This window comes from Zonotrichia leucophrys, chromosome 1A (assembly GCF_028769735.1).
Source record: "Zonotrichia leucophrys gambelii isolate GWCS_2022_RI chromosome 1A, RI_Zleu_2.0, whole genome shotgun sequence".
NCBI classification, from domain to species: Eukaryota; Metazoa; Chordata; class Aves; order Passeriformes; family Passerellidae; genus Zonotrichia; species Zonotrichia leucophrys.
This window is the reverse complement of record NC_088170.1, coordinates 62,059,709-62,076,257: the sequence shown is the minus strand read 5'-3', so window position 1 is coordinate 62,076,257 and position 16,549 is coordinate 62,059,709. Positions and strand designations below refer to the sequence as shown.

The following is a 16,549-nucleotide window of genomic DNA, read 5'->3' as shown; positions in this document are numbered from 1 at the left end:
TTGAATTTTATAATGAAAGGGATGAACTCTCTAAGTGATCTTAAATTGATGAGAAAAATTGCACATCAAATATTGTCACAAGCAAAAAGTGAGAGAAACATATACTAATCAGGGTAGTTGCTGTTTTCAAATCATATTCCTGACAACCTGTTGCTATGTAAATCCAATCTCTGCAGAAGCTATCTCTCTATATATGCTTATATAAGTTACACAAGGAAAATATAGCATAAATGTGTGATGTTGAGGACACTCAAGTCCTGAGAGCAGAGATGAAACTCATTGGCTTGGATTCGTCGTTTCAGATGTCTGGAAGGTATCTCAGTGCAGAACTCAAAGCCTCCTGCCTCGGCACTCCCCTTATTAAATTAATTTGATCCTAGCCATGTCCAGCCAGGCCCTCCATGAGGCAGAGCTGTGGAATGACATGGCTGGTCCAAGGAAAGGAAGCACTGCTTAAGAGGTTTGCAAATATTGCTACAGACTCAGAAAGCAATTTAGGGTTTGCTACAAAAGCTGCAGTCAGCGAAACAGCATGGACCTCAGCTCACATAGGTATTCTCAGTTGTTGAAGGTGGGATTTTTAACAGCCCTTGCAACTGTTCATAATAAAATCAATTGGCAGGTTTTCCCCTAGATAAACTGAGGCAGAAACAGAAAAGGGCTGAGTGGCAGTGGTAACACCACAAACCCAAAACATATATTTCATGAATGGTCTGCTGTCTAAGATCAAGATTCTCACAATTCCTGAAAACATCTGTGGTAATTTGCTGACTTCAAGGAAGTGTTTTCCTATTTACTGCATGTTTCAGCCATGGCACGCACTCAGATCCTGTGTGTTGAGTATTTGTTGCCTGCCCTGCAGGTTACTCTCAAAAAAGAAAGAGCATGTCACAGGAGACTATGCATTATCAGTGGTGATGGGAGCAAATAAAAGCTGCAAGGTGCTATGATGTATTTACCTTTGACTGCAAGATCCTCTGTTTGCATTTAACAAATTAGCTTCTCAGAAGTTGTCTCATCTGAGCAGCAGCTGTTTGCCATATGGATCAAAACTGCATTTGGCAAATGGAGTCACTTCCTCATGCCCATCTGATTTTCATGTACAGTCATACATCACAATGTTTATGGGAGGGGTCTGCCGGTCTGCTGAGGGTGGTTCAGCTGAGAAGTGTTTATTTTGTGTCCCAGTTTTCTTTTTTTTCTTTTTCCTAGAAAGTTCTTCTCCTACATGAGACTTAAAACCCAGCAAAACACAAAGTCCTAAAAACAAAACTTACAAAGTAATATGAGGAAAACAAAAGGTAGTGGAAAAGCAGGAACAAAATTTGTTTTAATATTAGTAAAATAAGACAAATTGTCTGAGTGAAATTCTGTCTCTAAGTAAGAAACGCTGTCTTTTTCGTATCCTAAATATTGGGTTACTATCAACAGATATGATAATTTAATCAAAGAATATGAAGATGATGAGTGTAAGTTATAATAGTGGAGGAACCATTATCAGTTTTATTACTTAAGAACGTTGACGTGGAATTTCCCAGTTAAATAAACTATGGTTTAAGTCTATGCAAAAGGTTTATGCAAATAGAAATAATAAAACCCTTTGTGTGGGTTATAATCCTACAAGCCCAAAATTTTAGTTATAGACTTCTAGCACTGCTCATGCAAATCTGTCACAGCAGATTTCATGCTTTTAATGAATGAAGAGAGCCTCACAACACCTTCTGGTTGTTATGGGTTAGAATTGTTGGAACCAGTAACTAAAATGAATGAGATTAAGAAATTTATTCGTGGACATAATGCATATCCAGATCTACACATTATGTTCACATGTTCCTATAAGGATTCCTACACTAACAACACAAATCACAGAACATCAGAGATAATACATACATGAAAATTAGTTAGTGTGTAGTTGTGGATTTATGTATAACTTTGGGATGCTGTCCTTATGAACAGAACACTGGTTCATTGACCTCTTGAGCTCTTGACTCATGACTTAGCTAATCAGAACCTTAGCTACATAAGAAATTACTTTTTATCATCATAGGAATTATTTTTATTTTTTAATTTTGTAGATTTTTTTTACAAATTACTATTGATTTTTATTAATTCTACTTAATTTCTTAAAAATTCCTATTGATTCTGTATTGCATCACACACATATGAACATGGAGTTTTCATGTGCTTCCACTGGTTTCAGAATGGTTTTCTAATTCACTTCTGGCGCATTAAAGCAACAAAATTACTTCCTTTAACTTACTTTTTGTTTCATGGGACATATTTCCTTAATTCTTAGAATTTTTTCCTGTGATCTTATTTATTTTGCAATCAAAATCAATGGGCAAATTTCAGCTAAGAAGATTTAAGTTGAAGACACTCAGAAAGGTGAGCATTTAATTAAGAGGAAGCAAATACTTCCAGAATACTTTGAGGGCAATCTGAAAGTTGCCCTGAAATTTATTCTGTGATGGTTGATTGATTGTGACACCAAATGCTTTTTCACTTCTAGCAATGCTACAATGAAACCTGAGTGATTACCTCAGATTTAATTGCCCCAAACCTGGACATCTAACATTAGATGAAATGAATACAACCCACAATTAATAACCAAGTGCAAGTAAGAGGCATTTCCATTGGAAAAAATATCCTTTAGTAGGGAGTCCTTATGTGTTTTACTGCTTGTTTGTCAATGTGTGCATGCCATGGTACATGGCAAACTGGCGTGTGCGCTGCTCCCACAGCACAGCTGCTGCTGTGGGATGTGACAAATACCTGAAGGCAGCTCAGGGACAAACAGGAGTGTTCTCAGGAAGAGATGTGCACCTTGGAAAATCGGCTTCCTTTGGTAAGGCTGGAGGACTAAAAGGCAGAAATATGTAGGAAATGTGGGGTGCAGCACGGTAAAATACAGTGTGACAGGCAGAAGCACATATTCTCCCACCTATGTAAGAGACAATCATAGGTATAATGATTTGCCTCTTTTCTAGTAGTATTTTTTTAGGCTTCTTGGAGTCTAGAATATATCTGAAAGTTTTCTTATGTTTCCTATTTTCACTTCTGGTTCCCTGGTGTATATATAAAAATGTCTTTTAAAATGGATTTGTGGGTAGGCAACCTTCCATTCCAAACACAGATGGTACATCTGCATTTATTATTTAGACATGCTAAGTGGAACACTTTTTTACAGACTATTGTAATTATACTTTTTTTCTCACTGACCTAATCCATTTGGATATGACGCAGTGACTTTTATTTAAAACAGAATATTTGCACTCTGTTACCTATTTAATAAAATGAATAAGCAAAAAGGTTTGTCCTTTTGCTGTAGTTGCTGCTCCTGCTTGATTGCAGAGATTTTTACCTACTTAGAAGGTTGTGTCATTGGGTTGTTACTCAAGTATATGATCAGTCTTGGCTTAAACAGTGTGATGCACCACTGAAAAATTGTTTTCCTTCCTGTTGCAGCCATGTCATATTTAACTGAACACTTGTTTCACCATGAGTGCTATTTCACTGGAATTTCAGCTGGCCAGACAACCTATGATTTTCAGTTGGAATGTGGATTTTTCCATTTAGACATTCTCTTCTTTGAATTCCATCACAAAACCTATCTATTCATTCAGACTTGATTTTACAAGGCAGATATTTCTATTTTATCCTTTGTTTTTTTTTTTGTGAGAGTATTGACTTAGGATTAAACTCTATAAGTTTTTTATTAATAGTTTGCAATTTATTTTGGAGTGAACACCCTTTAAAGTACCTCCTCTCTTTTTATAAAAATAGTCCCATATACCTAGACCCAAAAAAGTTCTTTTGAGAAAGTGTCTAAAACCTTTTGTAGTCCCATAAATATGACTGGGAGATAACCAAGGATAACCAGATTTATGACCATATTTTGTTACCTCTTTAAAAATGGGTCACCCAGAACAACAGCTAGTTAATGTTATTCAGATGTGATCTTTGTGAGCAGAAGAAAAGCTGATCCCTGCTGTTAAGCTCCATCTTTGGACAGGCTGCTGTTTACAGTGCTGATATTCTATCTGTATCAGGTGGATACACTGAGGTGACAGAACATTTCAAGCTCTTGTAGCCTTCTACATCTTTAAAAAGTTTACTTGAAATTCTACCACAGAGAAGTATCTTTGGTTCAGCTGTAACTGCATTTCAGCAGTTCTGGTATCAGCAAATTCAGGAAAGATGGCCATGGACAGGATGGCAGGCAGCATGCCTCAGTATGCCACCTAAAATGCCGGCTCTCTGGAATTTAGCCACTAAATTTTGCCCTCAGAGGCATGATTCTTTGTTAATTTTTCTTCTTGTAAAATTCTCTTCTAGTCTTTGCTTCATAAGGCAAAATTAAATTCATAAAAGTTAGCCCACATAACTGTATTTTTAAATTGATAACATACAGGAAGACTGTGGAGTTTTCCTAAAGTTTTAGAAGAGAGAAAGTGAAAAAGAGAGGAGGAAAGGAAACCAGAAAGGTATGGAGAAAGTTAAAAGGAGATTGCGATGAAGAAAGAGAAAAGGAAAAAGGAGAGAAGGAAAGAGAGAAAAAGGAAGATGAACAAGAAGTGGAAGAGAAAAGGAGAATGGAATGGAAAGGAAAAAGAAAAGAGGAAAGGAAGGAAGGAAGGAAGTGGCGGAAGGAAGGAAAAGAAAAAGAAAGAAAGAAAGAAAGAAAGAAAGAAAGAAAGAAAGAAAGAAAGAAAGAAAGAAAGAAAGAAAGAAAGAAAGAAAGAAAGAAAGAAAGAAAGAAAGAAAGAAAGAAAGAAAGAAAGAAAGAAAGAAAGAAAGAAAGAAAGAAAGAAAAAAAGAAAGAAAGAAAGAAAGAAAGAAAGAAAGAAAGAAAGAAAGAAAGAAAGAAAGAAAGAAAGAAAGAAAGAAAGAAAGAAAGAAAGAAAAGAAAGAAAATATAAAATTCTATATCCACTGACAGTATCTTCTGTCAATGAGGCATATAAGTGGTTTACCACAGTAATTAGCACTCAAAGTTATTTAAAAATATGATATACAGCATTCAACATTTTGGTTAACTATGCCTCCTGTCAAAAACTGGAAAATTATTTCCAGACACAGAGACAGGTTTCTATACCCATTTAGTCTTTACAATAGCACATTATCAAACATTCCTGTCATAAAATACAGATTAAATGTCAATAGTGTGTTGGCTATTTTAATCTTGGGAAACAAATACCAGATTTTTTTTTTTTTTTCACTAGAGCAGTTATAAGAAAAATAGTTTAAAAGTTGTTCATCTCAGGCTGAGTGACATATCCCTGTATTTCCTGTGGGTGCTCAAGGCACATTATCAGTGGTTTATCTGAAGTATTTCCATAACTGAAGGACATGTGTATAAAATGATCTCAGGAAAAATACAGAGTTTTGCCATTGCTCTTGAGTATATGAATTGAAAGCACATTGGTTTACCTCCTGGGAATAAATGAAGAAATACATAGGAATGGCAAAAAAATTGTAAATCAGATACATGGTATGTAAATCTGCATATTTGCTGTATTGATGGCTTTACTTCCTTGTTAAAAATTGTTTACTCAAGGGTTTACATGAATTGTTTATTCAAGGGTTCACATGAAAAACAAGTTAAGCACAGCAGGGTTATTAGGGTTTTGTTTGGCTTCTTTTCTTCTTAAGAAAAAGTAATAATATTGCACCTCTGAATATTCATTTTTCTATAGTATATGAAAAAAGCTATTTTTTACCAGAATAAAAAAAGAAACACACAAAACTGTATATTTGAAAGTCCCTTGCCTATCTGATTTAGCTAATATTTTTGCTTAGCTGTTTACATGGGAAACATCTCTGCACAGAGAGAGAAAAAAGTCATAAATCACTGGGAAGATAATTAATTTCATAGCACTGAAAGTTGGATGACCATCAAATGTTGGCAAGTTGGAAAACATTCTAAAAACTTGTTCTGGTTTTATACTTTTCCCTAGACAACCTTCATTGATTAATGTCAGATAAAATTTCTTGTCTATTTGAACTTGTCCCTCAACCCAATCTGCAAATTCTTAAACTAAAACCCAGTGTTACTGATCTGGGGAGTTAAGAGATACAGTGAGTATTAATCTGTATATGACTGCTGTAAGAAAGACTTCAAAAAACTTCCAGTACTAACACAGTCAGAAATACTATGTTTTAGTTTAGGGCACAGCACAGCAGTATTCAGCAGAGAAAAAAAAAAAACAAACACAACTTTTCCATAGTTTCTTTCTACCCCACTGTTGCAAATGTGGGGGTGTTTTTTTGTTTGTTTGTTTTTGTTTATGTTTATATATATAAATCTCATTTTATGAATGAGAAAATCCTTTTTTAATAACATGACAAAAACCATTGGAAGAGACTATCCTACCAGTCTGCTTAGCAGTAGAGTTCCAAATTCAAAACCTTTTTATTTGGTAAGTTTAATTTTTCATGTAAAGAATGAGTTAAAAGCTACAGAGAAGTTCAGCAAAGCTTCAGACAGCTTTAGAATTGTAGCTTCAGCCCACAGATATCCAAATTCTGCCTCTGTGTTATTTTTGCTGCATAAATTGGTAGTAAAAACCTCAGCAGAAGAATATACTAAGGCAAGAATATACTCTGTTATTGTTTAATGTGCAGTGAAGTTTAATCATCCATGTTCAAATTTCACCTATAACAAAAAGCTTGGCCAACATTTTTTCTCTATGAAATGTGGGGATTGGGTACTTTGTAGAAAACACTGTGCATAGCTTTGAGGTATAGAATACTAGAAGTAGCCTGAAGAAGTGAATATTTTATTTTATTGGCATAGCAGAGGTGGAGCAATCACACTGTTATCAGCATCATTTCACTACCAGAATTGCAATACCTCTAGTAAGAGCCTAGGGGAGAAAACTGGGCAGATGAAAGATTTTTCTTTAAGATATAAAGAAATGACACAGCAGAAAAATTTATCAGTTTGTTCTAGTCTTCTATTGAGAGTTCCTGTCCTGATTCTGCAGCCCCATGTCCCCTTTCCCTACTTGACTATTTTCCAGTAGCTGCATTACAAAGCTCCTATCCCAAACAAGGAGATGATTCCAATAAAGTACCCAAAGCTTGTTCCTTAAAAGAAGTCAAGTTGAGATTTCTCCTTTGATAACATCTTTTCTGATATCTTGGCAAGCTTTCTCTCTCAGGGCTTACAAAACTTAAACCAGGAAAGATCAGTATTTTATGGCCATGAACCATGAGATCTTTTTTGTTTCTGGTTTTTTTTCTGAGCTGTCATTAATATGGCCTCATGTCTGAGAGACTGCTTGGAAACTGATGATTCTCCATGAAGGCTTCTTTCTAAAACCTTTAACAGCACCCTAGGTAGAAATTCTCCTCTTTGATATGAAATCCTAGAGAATTTACTCTTGACAGCAAGTTCTGGAAGCCTTCAGTCTCTGGAATTCAAAGAGCTAAGGCTTTTGTCTCTGGATTTTTGAATTGCTCAAGTTATTCCACAGTGTACAATCTACAGTCAAAGGCCAGTTTAATTTTATTCTTTGGTACTCTAAATTTATTGCGAACACTTCTTAAAATTTATACCAGTCTCAGATACATTAACAGTATTTTTATAGCAATATCTCATTTTTTTTAACCACTGTTTGTTACCTTTTTCATTGTATCTGATCTCTCAGCATCAGTTTTGGTAGTTTTTTCTCAGCTGATCTGACAAAAACTTTTTTTACCAGAAGTATCATATTGGAAGGTAAAGTGCTTTTGCCACCATTTTACCTCCTCTAGGGATAAAATGTATGCTAAATTGAGACCCTGTTGAAAACTTTTCTTAATTTAGAAGTACACATTTAAGTTGAAGAAACCAATACATGGGCCTGCATTAACATGTCTGTATTGTTTTTGTCACAATTTTCCTGGAATAATTGTGGTTTGTTTGGACTTTTTTATTGCATGTTATATATATTTTTTTTTTATTTCAATGTAAAAAACTATGTCTTGATTTGAAATCCATCAAAATTTAATTATCTTTTTGAAATTAAAGCAATTAACGAAAATAGAAAATGGTCTAGGAAATGCAAAAATTTTTCTCCAGTTTGGGATCTAACATAAAAGGATCTTGGAAAAAATATCCTAGGTTTTATGATTAAGCCAGGTAAATGAAAAAAAAATCAGCCAGGGATGTTCAGTGGTTTTACTTAAGCACACTTTTGGTTTTCACTAACTTAAAAAAATGCAGGAGGAGGGGTGAATTGTTCGTACACATAAAAGGAAGCTTTAAGATACTGCCCAAATGACATGTATACACACCTCACCTCAGACCCAAAAATCATTAATTGATTTAAAAGACAGATAATTCTAAAGACAATGAGACTAGGAAATTTTCTCAGTGGTTAAATACTTTAGGTGGATTTTTTCAAGCTTTTCTACAATAAAGAAAAAAAGTACAAAACTAAATCTAGATTTCCTTGACTGTGGTTAAGCTTTGTACTTTACCTAAATATGCAAAACAATGAAGCCTTTCTGAACCAAAAATCACATCTTCAGAGAAATAACTTTAACTATGGCATGTAAATTAAGGGCTTCTCGGGCTGTTGCTTCATATCAAACATATTCAGCTTCTGGTTTTTTTTCTAAAGGCCAGTACCACAACTTAATTCTAGCAGACTGAGGTCACAGAGAGGTTCATTTTTTCTTACATTCTTGCACAAAATAAAAAATAAATAAAAAGCTACTGTTAGGGGTTTGCAGTTCAAATTAGGCCTTCAGTAAGAGAATTTATTTACCAGTACTACCAGTGGTGTTTATTCTTTGCAGACTTTCTTGGCACTGCAGACATTAATAGCAGAGGAAAAAAACAAATATAAACCAAAAGTTTAGCATTCTTCATCAATACCTAAACTTTATACACGAGGAACAAATTCTTTTGAGTTGAGTGAGGGATTTTTGGTGTTTCAAAATCCACATACCCACAGTACAGCACATCCCACAAAATTTTGAATGAATATTATCAGAAATTTTAATGAAAATAATAATTTTGCATGTACATCTCCATGTCGATAAAACATTTAGGTGTGGAAATATCTAAATTTCAATCAGATAAAATTTTAACATTAATAACAATGTGTTGTATATGTTATTGCATCTTTTCTTGGTTTTTCCTTCCTTCCTCCCTTCCTCCCTTCCTTCCTCTTTTCTTCTCTTTTTCCTTTCCTTCCTTTTCCTTTTCCTTTTCCTTTTCCCAAATATTAGAAAAAGTAAGTTCTGATGGGCTGCATTGTCATCTCCTGCCCTTGGGTACCATTCCATAAATGACTTAAATGACTTTCACACTAGAACTTAAGAATTGTTCTGTTATCCATCTGAACTCCTCCTGGTTAGCATTCAGCAAATATGAGAAAAGCAATTACCATATGTCCCACACAGGAAAACCATAAAGGATTTATGCTTTTAACTGACTGCAGGGATGAATGCTGGATTACCTGCCTCGGGTTTAGCAGCCAGACCTGAACACCTGGGACTCTGGGTGCAGGAAGAATTGTAAATTATCTATGATTGAATATTATGAACACATGTGAACTAAAATGGGTGGAACCCAGCCCAGCCAAGTCACTCTGGAGCTCGTTTTCATTCTCAAGTTTCCCTGGTGGGATCAGCACCAAGGCTCATGGTAGGTGCCACAAAAGCATCTCCACTGCCCAGGGCTCTGCACACTTGGCTGGGGTGGTGAATCTGCCCTCTGGGACAAGCAGGTCAGATCTGCAACATTTGGTATGATGACATGCAAAGTCCTGTGGACTCAATCTAGAGTTGTAGACTGTGAAGTTTCTGAGCCTTTGCTTTCAACTACCCACTAATTCCTGTGAGTGGATCTTGTTATCCACTTCCTGATCCTCCTCCCAGTTTTCATGCCTCATTTCCCCTTCTCTTTCTGCACAAAGAAGTCATGGGCATTATCTTGGAAAACTCCAGAGCCTTGGCTGAGGTGCCAGCAAGTACTGACACCTGTCATGTGCTGTAACTCTGCTTAAACTCTGCCTTACCCGGCAGTGCCAAACCTTGTGCTCCATACCACAATCAAATCTCTTCTGCTCCTAATCTCAAGGTCAGGTTATAAAAACAAAAAGACAAAAAAGCTTAGTACTTCTTGAAATGTGAAGCACAATTGTTCAGTTTAAACTACTCAGGCAGCCTGAGACTTTTTCATTGATTAACTCTGTGTTTAACAGTAATTACTGCAAGCATTTATTTGGCCGATTCTCCAGTAGGATTTTACCACAGTGATCCTATACCAGATAAATCAAGAAGTAAAAAGCAAATATTTTGAGCAAAAGTGTTGCTTCATATGAAAGATGCTGTTTCATTTAAAAAAAAAATATTCTAAGCTAATGGTGACTTAATATTATTTTGTATACATGTAAGGATTCCTGCCCAAACTGTGAATATCTAGCATTTCTGAACAACAAGTTACATCTGAAAAACAGATTCAACTGTGGTTATGGTCAGAAAAGAGAATATAAAAATAGCAGTTTCCATGTGTTTGGTCATGTCTGCTTACTTTTCCAACCAAAATAAAGTTTTTTGAAATTTTTCACTCATGTAGGCAGTCCAGAGCAAATACATCTTTGGTAAAGTGTGCAAGTAACTCTTTTCTTTTCAGATAACTTTTACAGAAATGTTATGCTACTTTCCTAATACAGAGCTACACTGATTTGAAAGCCAGGTTATCAGAGCAAGTTTGCAGAGCTGCCAAAAAAATTAGAAAAAAAATATAATCAAAAAACCCAACAACCCAAAATTCCCCACTCTCAGATAAGTCCCCAAAAAAGAAATAGAGAAAGGATTTACAGGCCCAAAAACTTGCCCTTAAAGGGTCAGAAAACAATATTCTTGCATAAAACTTGCAACTTTTGAATGTTGTATTTTAATTTTTAGTTACTCTGTGTGCAGGCTGAATCAGAACACAGAATTCTTTCTGACAATTTATTTAATGAAAAGGAATTTTGTTGCAGCTTTCCTTCACATTGAAAATTCATTTCAAGATAAATTTTGATTGAATTGATAAAATATTATGCTTCCACTGCAAAATAGATGGGGCATGAAGACGCAGAAAAGGCTCATGCTACATTTTGCAGTACATGATGTGGCACCAAAAAGCATTTTCCTTTCACAGATCCAGATGCAAATCTCAGTCTTGACTGCCTACAAATAGAACATCTGAATACAGAATCTGTAGGATTGTCGTGGTTTGTCAAACCACCACAAGAATCTTTCCTTTTCTAATGCACCTGCTGTCCCTGGCCCTCTGGTCCCTGTGTCCTGACTTCCCCTGAGGGGAGATATACAATGGCCTATGCAAAAGGCAGAGGCATCCTGAAGCAGCTCCCCAAAACTGGACAAATGGAGAAGCAGGACTATGGAGTTACACCTGCCCAGCACAATATCGGCAGCTAAAGATGCTCATGACCAGGACTTGAGCTCTCTTACAGAACTGAGACGCATCATGAATAATCCACAAGATTATGTATTAATAATAGGATTCCATATAGCAGAATATTTCCTCCATTAAGGAGCACTCCAGACCTTAAGAGACACAACAGCAATCTTCCTAAAATTTAGGAGGAATCTGAATACAGGCCAAATATTCTCCTCAGAGAAGTCAGTGGTAAAACACTCTACTTGACTTTCATGGTGCATGAATCTGCCCTCTGCAAAAAATGTCACTCAACACATGCATGGGCCAAAAGTCAAATACATCTGGTTAGCAGAATGTGGCTATTTTGGGCTCAGAATGGTGATATGATTATTTTTGTTGCTTTTTTTTAATACTTATGTCTATCTTTGGCAGGGAGTAAAACAGGAAACAAAAACTGATAAATCCATGTTTTATCAGTTGCACTGGACAAGGATTCCACACAAGGTTGTTGGCCAGTGGAATATATGTTCTCTGTTTCTCAGGTAGTACATCTCCAAGAAATTCCTGAAAATTAAGGTTTACTCTTGGGAGAAAAACAAGGGCAGCAAAAAAAATCAACGAAATCTCCTAGAAATAATGCTCATTCTGAAACAGAAAGCATTTTTTCCACACAAATGTGTTTTTCCTGTAATACCAAATGTTCAAAATATTTTCTTAACAGACTGTCTCCCAACTTTTTGATTTTTTAACCTTACTTTCATTTAGTAAGGCAGCTCTGCAGACTTGCTCCCAAATGGAAATTCTAACTTTTGCCACTGGGCAAAAGTAACTGGGTAAAAAATCCCACTCATATATGTTGGAAATACTTGATTAAAAGTTATTTGGGGATTGGGAAACAATCTATTTTTTAAGAATACCTGTTTCACTCTAATCATCAATCTGGGCAAAGGAGTCCAGGCCGGGAAGGAGCCTGGACATTTTTCTGACTCACATGGCACGGGGCCACATGTGGATCTCTGGTTTTTTGTGGAAAATGGAGGGAAACAGTTTCCGCTGTTGTCACACACTCCTGCCCTAGATGGTAGGTGGATGCATGGGAGAAAGGAACAGTTTAAATTACAGCAAAACTTTTCCTCAAGTGTTTATTTTTGAACACTTGCATGTCACGAAGGCCGGTCTCATGACTTTAAACAAAACCCAATGTCATTGCTTCCATGAGGTTAAAATGAAGTGCAAGAGAAAAATTACAATGACTTTGCCTGCAACAGAAGGAAGGTCAGGCATCGCTTTGGACTGAAGATCGTCTCCATGGAGCAGCGCCAGCAGCTGATACTTGACCTTTAAATTCCCCAGAGCTGCCACAATTTTGAGGAAGTGGCATTTGTCAGATGGCCAGAGAGGGTGATGGAAAGGCCAGGCTGGTGGCTGGGGGCAGCCACGGGCAGGTCAGAGGAAAGGTGTTTCCTTACAGTGAAATTGTCCGTGTGGTGGGAGAATCCCAGTGAAATGGCAATGGATGGAGGCGCTGCCTGGCGATGAGGCCAAGGGGCAGGTGCAGAAAGTGGGACGCTGTGAAGGGACAGGGAGGAGAGGTCTGTTCTGGCTGCAGGTGAGATGGCAATGGGGACTGTGAGGGAACCCTGCCGCAGGAGCCACCAGCCCCGAGGCAAGAGCTGAGGGACCTGGCCCGGCCCGGCTGCTCCTCCCGAGCTTCTGAGGGATGGAGAGAGGCGGGAGGAAGGAGGGGGGGAAGGAGGGAGGGATGAGGCGGGGGAAACCCTCTCCCTGGGCTGGTTGAGGGGTGGGAGGGAAGGGAGGCAGCTCCTGAGGAGGGGAGGAGAAGAGGCAGAGAGGGGATGTTGTTAAACAGTTTCTTACCGTAAGAGGGAGTTGGGACCCAGATCTTTCCAGTTAATCACACAACAAACTTAGATCATCGCAATAAAAAGCTCGGCTCACTCTGCCTCCTCGAGTGACCGGCGGTGCACGGGGTCCCTCCGAGGAGCCATCTCCCCTTCTCCTCCCCGCCAGCCGCCGGGGGGGCCGCCAGCACCATGCGGGCCACCCACCTCCTGCCAGCCTTGCTGCTCCACCAGCTGCTGCTGCTGCCCACCGCCATCCCCGCGGCAGGTCAGTTCTTCTATCACTTCGCTAGCGACCCCCGGCCGCCTCGCAGCCGCAGCACGGCCCCTGTCCCCCGCTCCGCCGCGGCGGGGAGGGCGCTGGGGCGGCGCGCCGGGCGCTGCCCTCAGGTCTGAGCCCGCAGGTCTGAGCCCGCAGCCCGCAGGTCTGAGCCCGCAGGTGGGGCTGGCAGCACCTCGCCCTGCGTGTCCGGGCGGGCTGGCAGCGCCGCGGAGCCGAGCGGAGCCGGCCGGGACGAGGCGCGCAGCCCTGAGGGAGGCGGGTCCCGGCCCGGGGCTGCCCAGGGGCCGCCGCTCCCAGCGCCTGCACCGTGCGGGAGTGGGCGCGGGGCTCGCTCAGGACTGGCAGAGCTGGAAAGCGGGAGAGAGGGGAAAGAAAATCGCATCCTTGCCCAGAGGTGCTCCCGGCCGTTATCTGGACTAGATCGTGTATCCTTAATTTCCAGTGGTAGAATAAATGTTAAATAACAGAAGTTGACAAGGAATACCCAAAGCATGGGATAGTGCACTGCTGGACGGGAATGTCCTTGCTGAAGTTCAACAGCATGAACGTGCTATTTCCAGACTGAAATACTTGTAATTTCATTAGATGTTCCCGCTGAAATCCGGGAGATGCAGGGGGGGGCAAGGAACGAACAATAAGTAATCAAGTGCTGGATGCTCTTTAGCTGAATTTCTTTCCTGAAGTGTCCCCCCTGGACTGATTATCTGAAGAGCCAACTCTGTGCTTTCTATTGGCCCTCTGGGAAGACGTTTAAGGAAAAAAGTTTGTAAAGGTTTCTACAAACCTTTCCTTCCTTCCGGCAACATTGTTAGGGTCAGACCTTTGCACAGACAGAAACAAAGGACAGGCACAATTCAGGGAAAGAATCTGCCAGGAGCAGGCAAAGCAAGGGCAGGGAACTGTGGCAGCGGGTTCTGGGGCAATATCTGAGGGCATCAGGCGCAGTATGTAATGCTCATGGCTTCCAAGTCATAACTGCTTTCTAGTTAAAGAATAAATACTTTGAAATGGAATTTCAAAGTGGAATATTTTGTGATCTGAGTGGGCAAGTCAAAAACAGACTGGCAGCATCACGTGCAGCAAAACCTGTTGTTTTCCCCCTGCAAGGAAGAGTGTGGTTCTGTAGGATGCTGAACAATCTCATTACAGCTTCTGTGCTCAGTCTGCTCACTGAGGATATTGTTTTCACAGGCATTCTTTAGCAGGTGACACAGAGATACAGACACTATGATACTATACTTTTCTGAACTCCTTTTCCATGCACATGGGAATTTCCATTTTTTGGATGTGCAGCTTCTCTGAAAAGTGATGACTAGAGCTGGTTAGGAATTTTCTGAGAAAATGTTTTGGGTTTCTTTGACTGGAAAATGCTGATACATCAAAACTTTTCACAAAAATAATTCCTGTTAAAGAGAAACTTTCCTGGGTTTGTTTCCCTCAAATCAAATGGCAGAGAAATAGGCAGCAGGAGACATTGCCAATAGCTTGTAATTGCCAATAGTGGTAACCTGCTATTGAGAAACCCTCACTTGTGACAGAAGCTCATCAACTGATGGGCTAGTTAGGAAAATAAGGGCGAAATAAAGACTGCAGACACACTCACACACACACACTTTATCCCTTGGGCCAAAGGTACTCAACCAGTCCATAGCCAAGCTCATAATAGGCTAGGTCATGCTTTGTTCTCCTGGTAGGTCAGGGTGCTTTTCCTGAGTGAGAGAAAGTCCTTGTTGTCCCTGACTGTAGGCTCTTAGTGCTGGTCTGTGGTTTACCAACTTCAATGAATGTTGGATCTACTTAATATTTTGTGAGGGAGACTGAGAGACACTTTCTGTACTGCCTGTATCAGTACTGGGCTGATTAATAGGTTGGTGCCTTAACCAATGGGCTCTCCAGTTTGAGGGTGAATGGTTCATCTGGATGAGAAGAAAAATCAGATTTCCAAAACTTCATAGTTTTTTAGAGTAGGACTTGTTTTCTGACCTGCTCTTATGGTGACAGTTTCTTGACTACCCTGCCTTTCTTAATTTTCCTCTCCCATCTTCCTTAATATTAATTAATCCTGTTGTTTGCCTTATTGGCAAGAAAGATTACTCTTAGCACACACTGCCATATCGCTTGCCTTGTTTTTGAAAATACATGATCTTCAAAAAGAGTGTCTGTATATTTACATGTAGGCAAGGGAAAGTTGTGCTACTTCTTTATGAAAATACAAATTTCTGGTCAATTTCTGTAAATGATTGCCTTGTAAACATATATTGTCTTTGTTTGGGACGTTGGATCCTTTTTACTGGGATGTTTTTAGGAAAGATTAGGATTTGCCTATATATGATTATTTTTGGATATGAAAAACAAGCTAAATGATGAAAACAGAATTAAAACACAAGAAGTCTTTTTTTAATGCACATCCATACTTGTAGTGCTGTTCTGTCAAATCTGATTTCAAATGTACATAAGGGTGAATTTAGTTTCTTCTGTGAATGAATATTCTGGGTTTGTAATCTCATGCCCTAAGTTCTATGCAAAGACAATGTCCTGTGTAACAGAAGTTGCTGACTAATGCAGTTGGGTTATATTAAGGGGTAAAGAAAAAGGAGGGTGAAGAAAACACAAGAAATTTAAATGTCAGCAAGCTGTCTACGCTATCACTTTCTGAGTTCCTTTTTAATATATAAAAGATAAGACTGCGATTGATGAGAGATAAATGTGCATGGTTCCTACAGACTGCTTGCCTAGTCATTATCAATATCCTGTAAGTCTCTGTCACTTGCACAAAGAAATTAATCTGTAGCTAATAACTTCATCAAGGAGTTTTCTTTCTTGATCAAATGTTCTTATTATTCAGTATTCTCGGGAAGAATCTCTTTAATAATATTCATTTAGTGAAACTAAAAATGACTCTTTAATCAAAGCAACAAGTAGATTGGCATGTTGCAAAAGAGTGAATGTTAAAGATTTATTTAAATTAAAGATACATTTTTCTGTGAGAAGACTGTCAGCCAAGTGTGTTTATTCAAA

At 38.7% G+C, this 16,549-nt stretch overlaps 1 protein-coding gene across 1 annotated transcript in view; it reads left to right on the top strand.

The window, feature by feature from the left end:
* The first annotated feature begins 13,345 nt into the window (after positions 1–13,345).
* HGF (hepatocyte growth factor) overlaps positions 13,346–16,549 on the top strand; it is a 53,406-nt gene continuing 50,202 nt past the window's right edge. The window contains exon 1 of the mRNA XM_064732991.1: positions 13,346–13,516. Within this exon, the coding sequence (XP_064589061.1) occupies positions 13,441–13,516 (76 nt within the window). The 5' untranslated portion in view covers positions 13,346–13,440. The remainder of the gene's footprint in view (positions 13,517–16,549) is intronic.